Source organism: Lepisosteus platostomus, chromosome 9 (genome assembly GCF_059453375.1).
Source record: "Lepisosteus platostomus isolate fLepPlt1 chromosome 9, fLepPlt1.hap1, whole genome shotgun sequence".
In the NCBI taxonomy this organism is placed as follows: domain Eukaryota; kingdom Metazoa; phylum Chordata; class Actinopteri; order Semionotiformes; family Lepisosteidae; genus Lepisosteus; species Lepisosteus platostomus.
The window spans coordinates 60,307,061-60,325,177 of NC_142619.1; the positions used below are offsets into that span (position 1 = coordinate 60,307,061).

The window sequence follows — 18,117 nt, forward strand, 5'->3', positions numbered from 1 at the left end:
TGTGAACTTTAGTGATACCAGATTGTTTTCTGAGGCTGCGAATTGATTTGTTGCACAATCACTATTCTGCACAGTTTTTTCAGCACTTCTTTTGAAATCCTTCCAGCATTTTCAGAAATAATGCTTACTATGCAAAATGTACAGTAAGTACTTGAAACGATCTCAAAGAAAAGATAAAACAGGTAATTTATTACATTCAGAAATTAAGACTCGACACCAACAATATCTTGACAAATATAATGAAATGATATGACATGAAAATGAATGTAATAATATATGAAATATCTCATATTTTGTAGTAAACATTAATGGATGACTTGTGGCAAAACCTGTTGTTTAAATATAAATTGTACTGCCTGTTATACACACACATGTATCAGTATCATTACTGCAAATGTGCACACATAGTTGCATATGTTTGTGAAAATTAACGTGTTCCTTATTTCTCGCGTACACAAATCACTTTAACTTTTGTTGTTGCATTTAAAACGAAATGCAGTTGCTGAAGGATATACTGTAAAACTCAATTATATTTAAGAAGCAGAACAATTCGAAAACACAATAAACATTTGATATGATTTTTTCTGCTATAAATTGTTTAGCCAAAAAAGTATTCTTCAATCAAAAATATTAAACCACACAGACGTTTGGTGCAATGTTATAGATATGATATTAGGGCACAAGCAGAAAGAACAGAAACTGAGCTGATTCAATGGTAAGGCTGTGAGAAAGAAGCCGATCAGAACACAGAACACTAACATTGGTGCGTTCACTGGTATATAATCCGGAGACTTTTTCTAACCAAATGAGTTTGTTTGGAAGAGCCCAAACACATTTTTATTTTGTTTGTATAAAGAGAATTCCAAGTCAGTTAAGAAATGCAGGAGGGAAAAGGTCAGTGTCTGGGGTGCCTGGGAGAGTTTTATGATGAAGTCCAGAGATGGAGAATGTCTGTAATCATTGTTTCCCACAGATGATTACTTGGAGAGGGTGGAAAGGCAGTGAAACACTGGAACTCCTGTGTACCTGCATATCGAGGAAGACAACATAACTGGGTGTTGACAGTTCCCAATCAGAAACACCTGACAAAAAGTGACAGCTCTTTTACATCATTATTACTTTTAAATTGTAAGAAGCTGTCTTTTTTCCAAATAGCCGCTTTTAACTTTATGACAGTGTTTTAAGCCTAACAGTAATGGCTCCTTCGTATATTTCATCATTGCTGGATTACATCACTCTGGCATAACCTAAAACTGCATATATTCTTCATGAAATGAGTCATTCTTCCAGTATTTCCTAAAACAGCTTCAACCTACTATACTGAGTTGCAAATACTACTTGAAAACAGTGAAAGAAATCCCCATTTCCTGAACTTCCCCAATTTTAGTTATATAATGACACTCTCTTTCTAAATAATAATCTGTAAAACCCTCCCCAAAATAACAAAAAGGACAACATTCAACAGTAGGCTGCAACACTGTTTTTCTATATAGTTTCTGTTGTTAATGGTCTTGATCTTGAAAAAGCAATGAATGAATGCATTACAAAATCTGGTATGACAGTATTACCTGACACCTGGAATAGGTATTTTAAATCACAAAAAATCTAGATGTCATGATTGTAAGTGTTGGACTGTTTCTGATTGAACAAGTATTCAAAAGCCGTATGGACTTATGCTAAAATGGACACAGTGGGAGGATTATCATTTACAAAAAGAGAAGTTTGCTAATGGTATGCAATTCTGTGTGTTTTGTCGTGGTGACGTTTAGACTTAAGCTTTAAAAACTCCCATCCCTCTATCTCCATGATCACAACTTCTGAGAAGTGAAATCAAGAGCTGTCACTGAACACATTGCTTGTATTTCGCCTGTCATATCCCTGTGCATCTCTTATGGACTCCTTTCCCATGTAGGAAAATGGTAAGTATGTTTGCTTACATTTACGGAACTGTCGAAGCTGCAAGAACCATTATATATTATCTTTACTCCTAATCACCTTGATTGCATCTCATGCACTCTCATACTGCATCTTTGCTTTGAACATTAAGGGGTAAAAGTGATCAACTAATACCGAACAGTGGGATTAAATATGGCAGTGTGATGTGCATGAATGTCGGTCTGCATTAGGCTGTAGCTTACACATCCTCACTGATACGTTTTAGCAGCTGAAAATAGTCATCGAAAATGTACTGTACCTACAACAAGACCCAGAGTGTTCTGTGAAACATACAAATGCATGTTTCAAGGAACCGGGTACATGAAATACAAGTACTGTACGATTTTATTTGATTCTAATTAATCAATGAATTTAATTATATAGGCAGTGGTGGTCCAAAACAAGTTGTCGACTTATGGAAACAGTCTATGCTGACAGGTGAAGTCTCCTGGTAGCACGTACCAGAGGTTTCAAACCTTTTGTATTTAGAACCTTGGTATTTTTTTTTTGCAGAGCTACCTTGACCAAGATATCTTAAGCCAACACTTCCAGGATGCTATTGACGTGCTCCAGCGTCATTCAGATGGCACACAACAATACCAGTCAGGTACAGTTTCTGTTGAACAGCAGTGAATTCAGATCAAGATACCCATATGTATTATATTAACACATTTGGGTCTCAGAAATGAGGTTCTTGAAAACCTTAAGATTCCCTTCTTGGTTTTTATATATGTAATTAAAGTTCACGTAGGCTGCAAAGGAACAGGTAAATGTTTATTCCATGCTGAAAGGAAAAGAAAAGACACATAAGACTGTCACACCTGAAGAAGGCTCCACAGCTGAAACATGGTGTCCCTTTTCTTTTCCTTTATCTGTTGCTAAATATAATTCATTTATTTGTTTGCTTGTTGTTCCTTTTGTGCTGAAAAATAAATTAAAATGGAATAGCCATTGATGCAAAAGCTTTATTTTTAATCTCTGAGGCAAATTTGGTCACAATATTTTGCAAAGTCCCAGCCACCAACACAGGGCTGAATTCCTAAAACCATGAGGGGACTTCCCATTGCCTCTCATTTTATTTACTATTTTAAACTCCGCTCAAATTAATCTCCACACCGTGCAAAAAAACAGCACCCTTTTAGCACTTTTAGAATTCGTTTTTAAAAATCCCTGACATTGAGCCTCCAAATTGTCTGTCAGCAGTACTGTCTTTGTGGGACATTTCCTCCACCACGACAGTCATACTAGCTCACAGACAACCTTACTCGCACAACACAAACTTGCAGAAAAAGACACTTTCATTTCCAAGCAGAATTTCTTCATTTCTTCCTCAGCAACGGTTGCTTTTCCTTCATTTGTATTTGCTGTTTCAACATAAGAACAGGAGAACAGGTATTAACGAGAGGAGGCTGGCCCATACAGCCTGTTGGGTAGCTTGTGTTGGATTGAGCTAAGGATCTCAACTTTCCGTTTCTTGAAAGAAACCAGGGAACGGGCTCGAATAACATGGCTGGGGAGCTTGTTCCACACTGCCATCACCCTTTGTGCAGCCTCCTGTTCTCGGTTGTAAATGCAGTTTCCAGCTGTGCCTCTCATTTGTCATCGCGTGTTCCTCTCTCTGTGAACAGAGTACAAGTTCTATGACGCCCAGGGCAGTCAGCCAGCCCCCGTAAGGACCAGCTTCGGCTGCTACTCCTCTCCTCTCGTTCCCGATGCGCCAGTATACAACTGGAGTGAGCTGCCGGTGAGTGAGAAGCGAGACGCCGAGGGGCTCCAGCTGATGAGCTCAAGGACCGGGGAAGATGCGGTTCCGGCACGTGACTGTGTAAAATCTATTTGCGTGTCGTACACCTCACTCCTGTCGCCCTTGTCGGATGCATTTTCTTTCTCGTTTTGCTAGCCCTGGGCCCACACTGTCCCCAGCGCAGCTCTGACACACACTCCTCCTCCGGAGAACCAGCTGGCTTACTCTGTGTTTGCCCAGCAAAGAGGTGGAAAAGGTCAGGAATTTCCATTGATCCTGTTTTATATTTTTTGCCATGTAAACCATGCTACCCAGAGTCCTTTGTGCACATTACACTAGATTGCACTGTTACACACTACAAATCCAGATTGTTTTAGGATTTTCATGTACTGTATATGAACTCAATATTACCATAAACCTCAATATTCTAAGAATGAAAATGTATGTCCATCACATATATGAATGAAGTTATTAAAATTGTAAATACATTTATTTCCTAACGTTACAAAAATGTCAAAGAGAGTGGGTCATTGTCCTTCCTTTGTATTTTACGTTCCCACAAAATTATGACTAGGGGTGCAGGGTTCAAAGGTTTTGAAAACCGTAGTGCATTTATTGAGTTGAAGTGCAGATGCAGATCAGACGTCACTCGACCATGTAGTGCAGGGTCTGTGCAGTTCCCGGTAAATGGATTTCGACTTGGGCTGGCAGTGGCGGTGCAGTATTAGCGTTGCAGGAAAAAAGAAGAAACCAGGAAAGAAAAGAGTCCATTTCTTAACTTCCTACCACATGACTCGCACCGTCCTTATTATTGTGCCGAATCTACTGTATGCTTCCCCACGGGCCGCTTCATTCAGTGTGAACTCTCTGGCGCAGGGAGGAAGAAGCTGCGGCTGTACGAATACCTGCACGAAGCCCTGTACGACACCAACATGGCCGACTCCATACAGTGGGTGGACAAGGGCAGCGGCACCTTCCAGTTCGTCTCCAAGAACAAGGAGAAGCTGGCTGAGCGGTGGGGCAAGAGGAAGGGAAACCGCAAGACCATGACCTACCAGAAGATGGCCCGAGCTCTGAGGAACTACAGCCGCACGGGGGAGATCATCAAAATCCGCCGGAAGCTGACCTACCAGTTCAACCCCGTGATCCTTCAGAGACTCAGCCCCAGTCACCCGTCCGGGAGGGAGACCCTGTACTTCCAGTACATCCCCACGGAGCAGGGCTACTGCAGCATGGACACCTGGCCAAACTGCTACAGCAGCTTCAACTGTGACAACGAGTACGACTTGAACTGCACACCAATTCAGTCAAATCCCTGATGCATGGCAGCCTGATGTTTATTTACTCTTGTTTGTTTGTTTATTTTAATCGGGGAGGGGTTGTATTTTGTAAATAAGTTTCAGTTGGTTATCAATGTGTTCATTGAGTTGTATGCATGGTATTTCCTAGCAGTTTTGAAGTACTGTACCTTTAATTACAGTGAAAACGCACTGAAATGTAATGGGGCCCCAGTAGGTATTGAGCACTTAACTGCATTCACACATGATGACGAAATGTTGATTCTGCAAACATCTTAATTTTAAACCAATAATCTTATTTTTGTGCAGCCGCCCTCTGTTGGAACGCACAAACAGTAAAGGTAACTAACCTGGAAACAAAAATATCATTTCCTAATTTTTCAAACGGATGATTGAATTTTAGGACTGGGACAAAACCTGGTGTTGTCATTTAAATCAAAACTTGCTTGTTCAGCTGTGTTGGTTTTGTGACAGCGAATCAGAACATTTATGATCTCCTGTACATGTCTGCTCTTGTCTAGAGATGCATTATTTAGTTTTTCCATTTTAGCTTGGCTGGTGATAACGATGATGTTATAAGAATCCTGAAGAATCTCGTGCTCAGTGATGGCACACCAATGAATTAAATCAATGCATTCATTTAATCTCCATTTCTTACAGCACACATGCATTATTATAACTGTATAATATTACTGACACGTTTGATTAGTAATGTACATATATGTGCCAATTTCTCTGTAAATATTTCCTGCAGTGGACTGGTGTCTTGTCCAGGGCGTATTCCAGCATTGTGATGGTTTTCCTTGACCAATACCAGGACTAAGCAGCTCTCCAGAAGTCAATGGATGGGTCAAGACAATTCTGTTCTCTGCCTCTTCTTTTCCTGTGATGCTCAGCCCTTTAATCAAAGGGATTAGAATGCGTGGAGCCATGGTGAGGGGCCAGTAACTGAGAGGCCCTGGGTTCGAATCCCAGGAGAGATACTGTACTGCTGTTGTACCCTTGAGCAAGGTTCTTCACACAATTTGCTCCAATAAAATTCAAAGTTGTGTTGAATGCACACATTTGATATGTGAATATATAAAGCATTATGATATAAGGTGTTCTGGATAAAATCATGAGACAAATTAGTAATACATTAGTAGTAATTCACAGATGTCAAACTGTGATGATGGAAATTAGAGCAGGGCATGCCTTCTGCCATCCAGGATGAGTGAAATATACTTGACAGAAAGGAATGTAGTTTACTCTTACTGTCATGTGTATAATTGACTGGATCACCATTCAAGAGTTCTTTCATCTGCACAGACATTGCTTTCATCTAAAATCATTTTGTTGTAAATGTTGAGAAGACCTGTTTTTGATTTTTTGTAAATAAATTGATCTACTGTGTTTTTTGGAATGTGTCAAATAAATTATCTGACATATGTTATATATACAGTACAGTGACGTCCTGAGCTGTTCTTGTTATTGTCTTTCTTGCTGTTGTCTCATACTAAGTTGCCTAAACAGGTTTTCTTCGAGTCTACTTCTTATCTACTTCACCCCTTTATTCATACTAGGAAATCTGCTGTTGAAAAAATGTTGCTGTGCAAATGCTGTAGTACTATATTGACAGGGATGCTACAGGCACTTGTTGACTGCAGGATCAGTGGCAGTGTAATCTCACAAAAGAGAAATATGCATTACAGATATGATCATATCTGAACTAAAGTAAGTATATCTAGACAATAAAAAGCAATAGGTACCGGCTAGAAAAATAAAAATAAAATCAACAGTTGCTTAATAGCCAGTGAGAAAGCAGTGCCCCGGTTCAGGAAACCAATCAAGAATAATAGTTGTGTTATTGCTGTCTGGATGGATTGATGTGTGGTGGAAGGCTGTTGGTTTGCTGTGGTGCAAAAAAAGTCAGCGAGTGCCACCTGCAGATCTGTGACACCCTTATCACTTCTCACAATAAGGATGTGGGGTCCAGCAGCACTGAAGCTGTGGCTGGAAGTCTGGCAGCTGAGAGAGCAGACCCCCGAGTGCCTCTACAGATGCTAAGATATAAGAGTGAGAAGGAGAGCACTGCAGGAGACAGACCCTCATTTCTCCTGTAAAGAGCACACATTGACTGGCGCAGCAGGATCTAGACCACAAAGGTAGCTCTCATGTTCTGTTTTTGTTATTTAATAAAGGATATTATATTTGTAATAATTCTTGTATATGCTTGAAATACTACAGGAAATAATGCAGTTTAAAAATGCAGAAGAGATACAGAAAAATAGAAGATGAATTCATGCTCTTTAAAAGATCGCCTGATGCGAGACAAACATCATATGTTGCAAATCATAGTTGTTTCAGATTTGCTTTGATTAACTGCGATTTTACCTGGTTTTCTCGGATAATAATTATATGACAATATTTTCTTCTTCTGACAATATTTTATGTGGTCTCCTAGTTTCATTGTACAGCTTAAGGAGAAGGAAACTTTGGATTTTGAAACAGTTTGTAAACTGATATTAATATTAATAATTAATTATTAGTCTCATTAAAATGGTACTTCTTATGCTTCTCAAATTCAGGCTACAGTTTGTATTAAAGATACAATGAAGTAATTAATTTATCTTCTGGCAGGCCTGGACACACTGCAGGGATGCGTGACGCATGACCTAACTCCTACACAGGAACTCCTAACACAGGCCTTTTTAAATACTGCACACTGGACAATTATGGTAAATATTAAGCTTGCGCAGTACATCATTTGAATATCACAGGTGATTAATTTTTTTTTTCTTCCAGAGTTCAGTAAAAGGAGATCTTGATGTTATCCTGGAGTTTTTAGAAGAGCATAACAAGCAGCAATATGGAAATAGAAACTGCTTGATTTGTGGTAACTGTTTTTACTTGCTAAATAGACCATTATAAAAAAAAAACATTTGTTACAATCAGTGTAAGACAATAAGTACACATCACAGACAGGTGCATATGTTTTGTCAGCTGAGGTTAGAAAAAATACACACAAGGGCACACCCTCCTGCAAGGAATTAAAAAATAACAGTACATACTGTATAGGCTTTCAGTGACATATAAAGTGACTCAACCCTTTGCTTGCTGGGATAGGTCCAGCTCCCCCATGACCCTGTACTGGATAAAATGGTTAGATGGATGGATTTTAGTGTCTGCCATGCATTGTACCACAATACTGTACTGGGTACTGTATGCAGAACAAATGTTTTGTTTTACTTAATAATTTTTAAATGGTGCCTTGAGACTATACAGTAGGTGCATCAAGCCAACACCATCATACAATGGACATCATCACGCTGTTGTCTACTCACTGAATTATGAATGCCTGTCGTGTTTAAAGAGCTCTGCTTTGCTTTCTTGTACAGAGAACCATATTTTTGGGAATAACTGCCAAGAATGGTGCGACGGTTCAGAAACTGCGGCCACACTCTCTTTCCCATTCCCAGAGGGCCACACTGAGCAGGTACTACATGCTACCAGCTGCGCCTTACTTTCTCAGTTATGTTTCTTTCACATTCATACTTAAATACCACTGAATCTGTATACACTGTATCACTGACAGGTTTGCATGGAAAACCACATGAGAGATTTCAAATGAATTGTGTAATTGTGAGTTGTGAACAAATGGCAGTACTAACTAAGGTACCAATTACATGGTCATTAAAGATCTCATGGCACCTTGTAAGAGTAGGGGCGCTAGCCCCACTATCCTGCCTAATTCCACTCTGAGCTAGTATGATCCGGCCCCTCTAAATGACCCTCTAAATTCAGAGGGTGAAGCAGTTTCTCCTTTCGCTACCTGAACTGCTGTGCAGCGAGGCTGCTGGTTCAGAAGAGCTGCTGTGTCTCAGCCAGGTAGGGGCCGCATTCACAGAAGAGGGTTCCCTCCTCTTTGTAAAGCTCTCTTGGATCCTTGCATCCCGAAGAGGTACATGTTCTATTTATATTGGTGCTGCTGTTGTGGTTGTTATGAATCCATAAATTGTCATGAATTAATAAAAGCTCCTGATTACCGCTACAAATGTAGTCTCAGCAGCTATCCAGAAACATGAACTTGAAGTTAATTGCAGTATGTGTCTACAAGTAACCAAAAAGACAAGTACGTCTTTCTGGAACAAGCCATTAGGCCGATGGTGTTTTTCAGAATGATTCCGGTGTAGCGCTCTCAGGTTCACATGGGTATGCGCCCTCACCGCTGCCACCTCAGGTCAGCCACCCCACTGCTGGGGACTCGAACCCAGGCCTCCGGCGTCACACAACAGGGACCCAGCCAGTTGAGCTAAAGGGAGATCTCCCGTCTCCCGTCTGCTACTCGCTCAGCATTGATGTTCAGTTGCCCTGAGACCCGCCTAGCACCAGGTCACTCCTGTCCTTGGCCTGAGGGCACAGGTTTCTATACGGCTTTTCCTGAACAGCTGAGCCCGGGCTAACCCCCGTCTCGCCGCTACTCATAGGGTCTTAATCGCTCTCCTGCCTCTCCACGGTTCATCCTTTCGGACATACGTGACACCCGCAATGTCCACCAGATGCATTACACCAGCAATCAATGACTGGTTCTCCCCCCCTTGGCAGGACAATAAGCTTTTCTACTCAGAACATGTGAAATGGCCAGAGGACTCAAAAGATACTCCCTTCACAAGCTCTTTTCCTGCAGACATGAAAATAACTTGCTACAGTAGTGAAAAAAGTAAGTTGTTTTTTTGCCTTTCGTGGGGTAACTTCATTAATGCACATGAACCAACTTGTTAACGCTGTTTTAAACATTTAGAGTTTATACAAGAGTAGAAAGGCACTTAGTTCCTCATTAGCAGAGTACTATCAGATGGCACTACGTTAATATACAGTATATTACAGTTTTTTCTGGATTCATACTTGTAATTTGCCACCTCTTTTCTGAAATGCTCCTTTTTGTAGGAGGAATAAATAAGGAGCCAAACATTATCCATTAATTCATAGGCTCTCAAGTTAGAATGCAGGGTCATACTGTGTCGGTGAGTACAAGGTGCAGCTGTTGATTACTTAGTATGTTGGGATAAATGCCAATTCTTTCACTCTCCGGTAGAACACCTCAGCACTTGCTCTGCGTATTTCCTTTGTTGCCTCACCTCACAGAGTTGTGATGAAAGCACAGAGTGCTCTGTATTCTGACTGCCCTCCTCATTTCCCATGACAGGGAAGAAGATCCGACTGTTTCAGTTCCTGTTTGAGATGCTGGAGGACTCCAGAATGGCCAGTTTCATATCTTGGGTCAAGCCCTCCGCTGGTATATTCCAGTTCTCTGCGCAGAACAAAGACGAGCTGGCCAGGATCTGGGGCCAGTTCAAAGGCAACAAAAAGGTCATGAACTACCAGAAACTTTCCCGAGCCTTGAGGACCTACTCTAGAACAGGAGAGATCACCAAGGTGAAAAGGAAACTAACATATCAGTTCAGTCTGGTCGTTTTAAGGTCACTTAGGAAGATTAACACACTGTGAGTATTAATTATATGTACTGTACATTGTAATTATAAGCCCTGCTTTCCAGGATAGCCTTCTGCTCTGCGACCCTGAGTTGGAAGAAGCAGTTAGAAAATGGATGGGTGTAATTATGAGAAATAATGACAAGTAACAACACGCAGGTACAAATCTGACTGAATCACTAGCAAAAGCCAGCCAGAGGCCAGAGTGCTCTGAGAGCTAGACATGGTTTATCCACTAATGAAATATCAAGAATTCGAAAATTAAGAGGATCAGAGCTCTTCTGGATTGTTCTCAGAAGTTCAAGGAAAGCGAAGTCTGTAAGGAAAGTCATTCCTTGAGCAACAAGATCCTCAGGTTGTGTGTCTGAGAGGACAAGAACGGCAGAAAATCCCAGTTTTTCTAGAATGGTAGTGAGGGAAGCACTGCAGCTCTGAGCAGTTAATTATGGCGTGTGCTAGGGCATGTTTATTTCATTGAGAGTCTGTTCGGGTCAGTCATGAGCCCCCAGAATTCAGGTCTGTTCCCTTTTAAGGTTTTTGAGGTGCCTTAGACGCAGCAAGGTGCCCTGCAGGTTAAAGCTGATGGTGTCAACGCCAGTCTAATGTGTTTTTTACCTCCTGGCTTAGTTTCTGCCTACACTTCCTTTGGCTAGAAATCAACAGGAAAATATTAACCTGAAATATTAACTTGTTTTTAGAATTTTCACCTCAACAAATACATTCAAGTGAAAAATCAGAATTATTCTTACTGTTCTCAAACCCACATGAAGAGTGAATGCGGTGGTATTTTAAAAATTAAAACTCCCCTGTTTTGCAGTAATCCGATGAACTGAAAATACTGAGAACTAATTAAAAACATATATGAAATATTGCAAAATGAGCTTCTGTGTTTCAAATGCTTTAGAATCATTTACACGGTACTAAATTGAGTGAAGTGTATTCTATTATTTTAAGACACCCTATAAATTTCAGTATGCTGTTAGGAAGCTGAAGTTAAATGTGTAGAGATTTATTAAATACAGTATAGTGGATATGTTTTAATAACAACAGCTGCAGCAGCAATGTTGCTGAAATGGAAATATTAGGGAAATGCAATCACAGTATAGTATGCTCCAAATCATATTTTGAAACTGTTTGATTTCAGGAAATCAGACATGTGAAGGAATGGGAGAGATTAGATCTGGAATTTGTGGAAGATCGATGGTACTGGGTTAAATATATTCTGCTTAGAGTACAGAATATCTTCATCCCAATATGAAGATGAGAACTGGATAATGGCTATATTAAAGAGAGTAGAGACAAATGATGAATTTCCTAACTGGGGTGATGTAATCAGTGGAGTACCTCAGAGACCATTGCTCATCCCCATGTTTATCAATGATCAATGAGTCTGGCATAGTTACTGAATTAGTCAAATTTGCAAATGACACAGAAATACGGGGTTAAGAAAACACTGTAAAAGTGTAAAGGAAAGTCAAAAAGACTTGAAGCTTGAAGAGGTTAGGTATGAAAAAGGCTTTGACTCAGCATTTACAGTACTATATGTATTCTGTATAATGTGGGTAAGCAGTAAAAAAGGCAAACAGAATGCAAGTGTATTGATAATAATAATAATTCCTTACACTTATACAGCGCTTTTCTGAACACTCCACTCAAAGCTCTTTACAGGTCATGGGGATCCCCTCCACCACCACCAGTGTGCAGCCCCACCTGGATGATGCACCAGTACACTCCCCACACACCCTCAGTGAGGAGGAGAGCAGAGTGATGAAGCCAGTTCAGAGATGGGGGTTATTAGGAGGCCATGATTAGTAAATGTCAATGGGAAATTTGGTGAGGACACCGGGGTAACACCCCTACTCTTTTCGAGAAAAACCCTGGGATTTTTAATGACCACAGAGAGTCAGGACCTCGGTCTTACATCTCATCCGAAGGACGGTGCCTTTTTACAGTGTCCTCGTCACTACATTGGGGCATTATGACCCACACAGACTGCAGGGTGAGCGCCCCCTGCTGGCCCCACTAACACCTCTTCCAGCAGCAACCTTAGCTTTCCGAGGAGGTCTCCCCTCCAGGTATTGACCAGGCTCAGCCTTGCCAGGCTTCTGAGATCTGATTTAATCAGGCTGGAGGTGGTGCTCTTGCTGACCACTGTCGTGGGAGTGCACATATGTCACTGCTAAGTCAGGATGTTGGAAACTAATTCAGGGCTGTGGGAAGAGGCTTCCTGCTGATTATGATTTGCTTTGGGGACAGTGAGGATGTCAAAGAATGGAGGCTTAACCTGATAATTGTTAGGATCTATGCTTAATCAGGAGGGTTCACCTATGAACAGAGAATGAATGAAAATGAAAAAAATGAATCTTTTTCCTTTCATCCATGCTCATGTATTAAAACAGCAGAAAATATTTTTTTTCACAATTAAACAATTCTCTAATGTACAGTATAGAAACACCTAAAGCTATTAAAGTATCATGGATGTGATAACTGTACAATGTGTCTGTACAGTAAGTCTTAAATTAAAGTTTTTGTCCAACAAACTTTTATCTTTCAGTTGTTTTTACCGATCGTACCAGTGAAACTCATGTCATTTAAATTGTTTTGGTAAGAATAGGAACTGCATCAGCTCTGGAAGTCAAGGTTTCGTGTTGTTGGAGCGTCTATGGTTATAGAGAGGCACTAAGACAGGCGAGTTATTAACAGAATAAATGAGTATCTTTACTCTGAGATAAAAGACAGGCTTAAACACCAGAGAGACTAACATAGGCAGACTGCTTAAGCCCACAGGGGTTTAAAAACGGGAACCAGGAACAGGTACACAGAAGTTAAAACCATAACGAGGCCAGGCGCTCCGAGCCCCGGACCCAGATGGTCAGGATGAAGCCTGTGCCGTCGGGCCACTCCTGGACCCGCTGGTAGGCGGGCTTCCTGACGTCCGTCTTCCAATGCTGAGCCCGGGACCACGGAGACGCTGGGCTTAAATAAGAAGAGGGGAACAGGGGACAGGTGCACGTAATGACAATTATACAAGGTGGGAGCGCCCTCTAGAGGAGGGATGACGATCACGACAAAGTGGAGGCCATTCAGCCCCAATCGGCTCATCTAGAACCTTCCTTTATACTGTAATGCTGTGTACAGTGAGGATCACAGGACAGTACAGAGGAGCTTTACAGGGATTGTCAAAGGTCCGTTAGCTTCCACAGCTGCAATACTCTCAAGAACTTCATGTCAGCCTAATTAGACACTCAAATTCCAAACTGTCTGCAAAATTTTACGGTGGAAACAAACAGGTTCTCTCTCAGCAGCAGCCACTATTACTGAATTTAGCCGAGATTAACAGATGCAGTAAAAGCTTTTCAGTTCCCGGCCTGCTAAATGCAGAGACGGAATGGCTCGGGGTGATCCGCATTGTCAGGTGCACGGCGCTCTGTCTGTAAAGCCAGACACAAACTGTGGCTGTTGACAGTGCTTTTTTTAGTAGGATGTAGAAGAAATGAACAGTATTCATATTCTTTGCCAAAGGAGCTGTGAAAGTGGCACACATACGGGAGGCTTTATAGATGACTTGCACCTGTCACTGGAAGATTGCGTATCAGTTTAGAACAAAACAACTGATGATCAAGAATCAATAAACTGATGTCAACCAAAAAGCATTCAGTTGTTGAACAATGAAAAGATTGTTTGGAGGTAGGGATCTTATTATTATTGTTGTTGTGTTGGACACTTTACCAACTACTTGTCTGTTTTTAATCTTGTTTTGATACTGGATTGAGTTCAGACTGAACAATATTGTTAAATGTTTTGTATCATGGTAAAGAGATCTTGATGTGCCATACAAATTCCCTTAGGGGTATAAAGGTTAATTCATTCATTCACAGGTTGCAGTGGAAGAACATTCAAAATGTGTACATTTCTACTCTGAGAATGTTTATTGTGTAATCTCTGCTTGGGCAATACATTGAACATCTGCATGTGACCGCAGTGTGAAACCGGGTTATCATGATCTATCAGAACCATCTTCAGGACCATGCTGGATTGTACTTTTACTTTCCAAGCCAGCTGACTGGGCAGCCCGTTTCTTCTTCTTAGATGCATTTTCCAAAATAAGGTCAGTTTTGTTTCCCCAGAAAAGGTGGCTTCTGTTTTACCCCAAGCCTCTGTCCCAGCAAGTGCTCCTGAACATCTGGCACAGATCTGCCTGAGCTCATCACCAGGCCTGTGTTATGTTCATGCAACACTGTCATGCCAGTGTTGTGTCACACATCAGGCACAGACTACACGAGTACGCTTGGCACACATCTGCCGTTTATTGTGCATTTTAGAGACTGGCAGTGAGCTGTCAAGACCCCCGTTGTGCTGTAACACAGTATATCAGATATTGATACTGGACCACTGCAAACCGACATACTGTAACGGCCCTGATGGCTTTTTCCACTGAGACAGCGAGTACAGAGGGCACACTCTGGAAGTTTGATGAGAGAGCACGTTATAAATACTGTATCATCATTGGAAAATGCAGCAGTTTTGAAGCTTTCCTTTTTTTTGGCTATTTATTTCAGGGTGCGAAATTCAGGATTTCATTGCTTTCTCCAAATATTGAGTTATCACAAAAAAAAAAATTAAACAAGGTATGCCTTGTGTCTTTGAATTATGAGTTTTTATCGGATTTAAGACAATGCTTGATTTTTGTGATGAAAAGTATTTTAAATAAAACTCCTTAAATTGATTTTTATCCTAGTCTCAATGATTTTGAGTCTAGTGTTTGGAAGAGTCAATTGTTCTTTACACACTGGAATTATTTTTTGCCAGAGCAGCACATGACAAATAGCATCACTCTGTAGCAATGCATTGTCTTCTTTTCTCTATCCTGCCTGTTCTGTGCTATTTCAAGAGCTCTCTGGCAAGGTACAGCCTTGTGGTGGCAAAGATAGCTTTGCACATGCTTTTCTGATTACAGTGACACACTGTCACAGGACCCAACCCTCAGGGACTGGCTAAGGCCAAAAATATTCACAAAATAAAAACATGGCATGGGTGACAGAGATTCATAATTCAAAAAATTAACAGAAACATACAGAGGCCTTGTCAAACTCTTTGAGAAAGAGTAAGGGCTTTAAGAGCCCTCACAAACTGAAATGATTGGAAACTACAATTTCCACAATGGACGTTAATGGAGGTGACAGATTTTTTTTTTGTAATAGATAATGTAGTTTAAGATGAAAATCTGGTAAGAAACAGCTTTGATACTGTTTTTAATTACAATATTAGAAATATGCCGTAATTTATCTGAGCCTTTTAAACAAAAGATTTTCTAAAGCTTAACACACAGGGGCTGGAGCAGACTGCTTTTGTTTTCCCAGGCTTTTCCAGTAGGTGGCGGTACAACGCTTAAAAACGCTTAGAATGGATGTGTATCATTCTAGTTCAACCATTTCAGACGTCTCCTACTGATTAGTTTGTACTTAAAACAAAGCAATGACACTATCGCTCATACACCCCAGGCACTTCCAAATTGTTTTGTTCCTGTTTTGTTAGAGTCCCAGATGACAATGCCTTAAGCTACTCATTTCTAACTTGAGCTGATGCGAGTTATATATGGACTGTAGGAATCCTCCACAGAGCCCTGGATGTCTGCTACCAATAAAGGTTACAGATTTAGAAATCAACTGTGAAACAAATTACATAATACTGCACTAGAGACCCCTAGCTTGGTCTTGTTGTTTGTATGAAGTATTAGTTATGATTATTAATAGGACTAAAATGTTTGAAATATTGCACAGAATATTTGTTTGCTTTGAGACAAAAAATATTTTTAAAATATGATTTTAAAGTCAAAATGCCTGAATCTTGTAGTGTGGAGCTTCTGAATGCATTTGGAATGATGTGGCTTCATTTTCACTTTTAAAATGGATCTCGCAGACTTCACTGTCAAATACTGTATGTTCAAAATAGTATTTTTAGTGCTGGAGGTTAATAATAAGGCTACAGATGTTATTCATGCATGTAAATACCTAAGAAAACAAGGAATGAGGAATAACTCATTGTTTTGCTCGTGTCATCTACTGAAATCTACAAGAGAAGATTTTAAAAATGCTTGCTAAACTGTCCTCCATAGCAGGTCATTAATCAGGAGTCCCTACAGTATTTCCAGGAGAGGGGAGATACAGGCAGCTGGAAAATTTCCAGTACAGCCCTGTCAATTCTGTGTGACAGCAGCTCAGACTCTCTGCAGTAGTGCACATCTGAGCCACATCGCCTGTCCAAAGGGTAAAAAAAATACTTTTACAATTCAACTTTCAGGGTTGAGGCGAGAGCCCAAGACACTAAATGTTTGACTATGAGGATGAAAAGTCAGGCTCTCTTTTCCTGTGTTTTGTTCTCGACTGATGTGCAGTTGCTGTTTGTCATTTAATTCAAGTGTGTCACAGCCTTAAGAAAGAGAAAGCTTCTTCCTCTTGTAAAAAACAGCACTGGGGGCTCAGACATAGGAGCAGTGAAGGAAGAGCAAAGCAATGTGTAGAACTGGTACATCGTGTTTGTTCTGCTTTAAAGGGGAAGTAGTCCCAATTCCTCACATCTCAGTAACAAAACAAATTCATCGGCGGTATAGAAAACCTTTACACATTTTTTAATCAAGCACACAATCGATAACTTTGTGAAAGTACTGTAAGTCTCACAAACCCCTGGTCTCACCGCGGGCGGGAGACAGAGTCCCAACAAATGAACCTCTCAAACAAAGCAAACTGAGAAAAGAATTTCATACGAGTGAGGAAGACTCCATTAGTCATTCACATGCACTTGTAGACTATATTCTACTGAGATTTGTTCACATTAATGATGTTTCGCTATAATGTGTGCATCAATAATTATTGATTATTACAGTCATTGCTAAGATGGAGCAAATAAAAAGAAAATTGAAAACAATAAGCATTGTATTTGTGTTATAATAAGTATTATGAATATTTGATGAAGATGTGTGCAAAGGAAATGCATTCCTAATTACAGACCTCTTCCCGAAGCCCTGGTGGCTGGTGGGATGAAAGAGTCCAGGAGGAATGAAAACCTCTCGTTTGCCTTGATCTTTCCCAGTGGAATTGAGTAAGGAGTAATGATAAGGAATGGCTCCCAGCACCTTCTATGGCTATTGTCGTGCATCGGCCATTTACAACCTTTCACCTGATAAATGAAAGTGATTCCAGACCAGTTAGACAGACATTTATTGTGTCCAGTGTAATGAAATCCATACTATAGCAAAGCTGTATGATAAACAGCCCTGAAAGGTTCAGAAGGAAACATGTTCTTCATGTTCTTCCCATAGCCCTGCAGGTTTTCTGGGTGCTCCGATTTCCTCCCTGCTTGCAAACACATGATGGCTAGGTTGTGTCACTAAACGGACTCTATGAGCATGTGAATGTGCACGTGTGTAAGTGTGGGTGTGTGCACTTGTGTGTACAGTAAATGTGTTTGTGTGTATGTGTGTTCTGGTGAAGGTGTGGATGTGCCGGTGTGTGTAGGTGTGGATGTGTGTGTATGCTTGTGTAGGTGTGTGTAGGTGTGTATGTGTACGTGTCTGTAGGTGTGTTTGTGTGTATGTGTGTAGGTGTGGATGTGTGTAGGGGTGTATGTATGTGGGTGTGGGTGTGTGTAGCTGTGTATGTATGGGTGTCCC

At 40.7% G+C, this 18,117-nt stretch overlaps 1 protein-coding gene and 1 long non-coding RNA gene across 2 annotated transcripts; both read left to right on the forward strand.

The window, feature by feature from the left end:
- The first annotated feature begins 1,775 nt into the window (after positions 1 to 1,775).
- On the forward strand, positions 1,776 to 6,420 carry spic (Spi-C transcription factor (Spi-1/PU.1 related)). The gene is made up of 5 exons (XM_088645938.1): positions 1,776 to 1,919; positions 2,449 to 2,542; positions 3,564 to 3,679; positions 3,836 to 3,935; positions 4,556 to 6,420. Exons 1-5 carry the CDS (start codon positions 1,917 to 1,919, stop codon positions 4,996 to 4,998), a joined length of 756 nt encoding a protein of 251 aa, XP_088502064.1. The 5' UTR covers positions 1,776 to 1,916; the 3' UTR covers positions 4,999 to 6,420.
- Positions 6,421 to 6,970: 550 nt separating this feature from the next.
- Positions 6,971 to 9,669, forward strand: LOC148655361 (uncharacterized). Its single transcript, XR_015941406.1, has 4 exons — positions 6,971 to 7,121; positions 7,597 to 7,852; positions 8,355 to 8,452; positions 9,562 to 9,669. It is a non-coding gene; the product is annotated as an uncharacterized LOC148655361 (long non-coding RNA).
- The last annotated feature ends 8,448 nt before the right edge of the window (positions 9,670 to 18,117 follow it).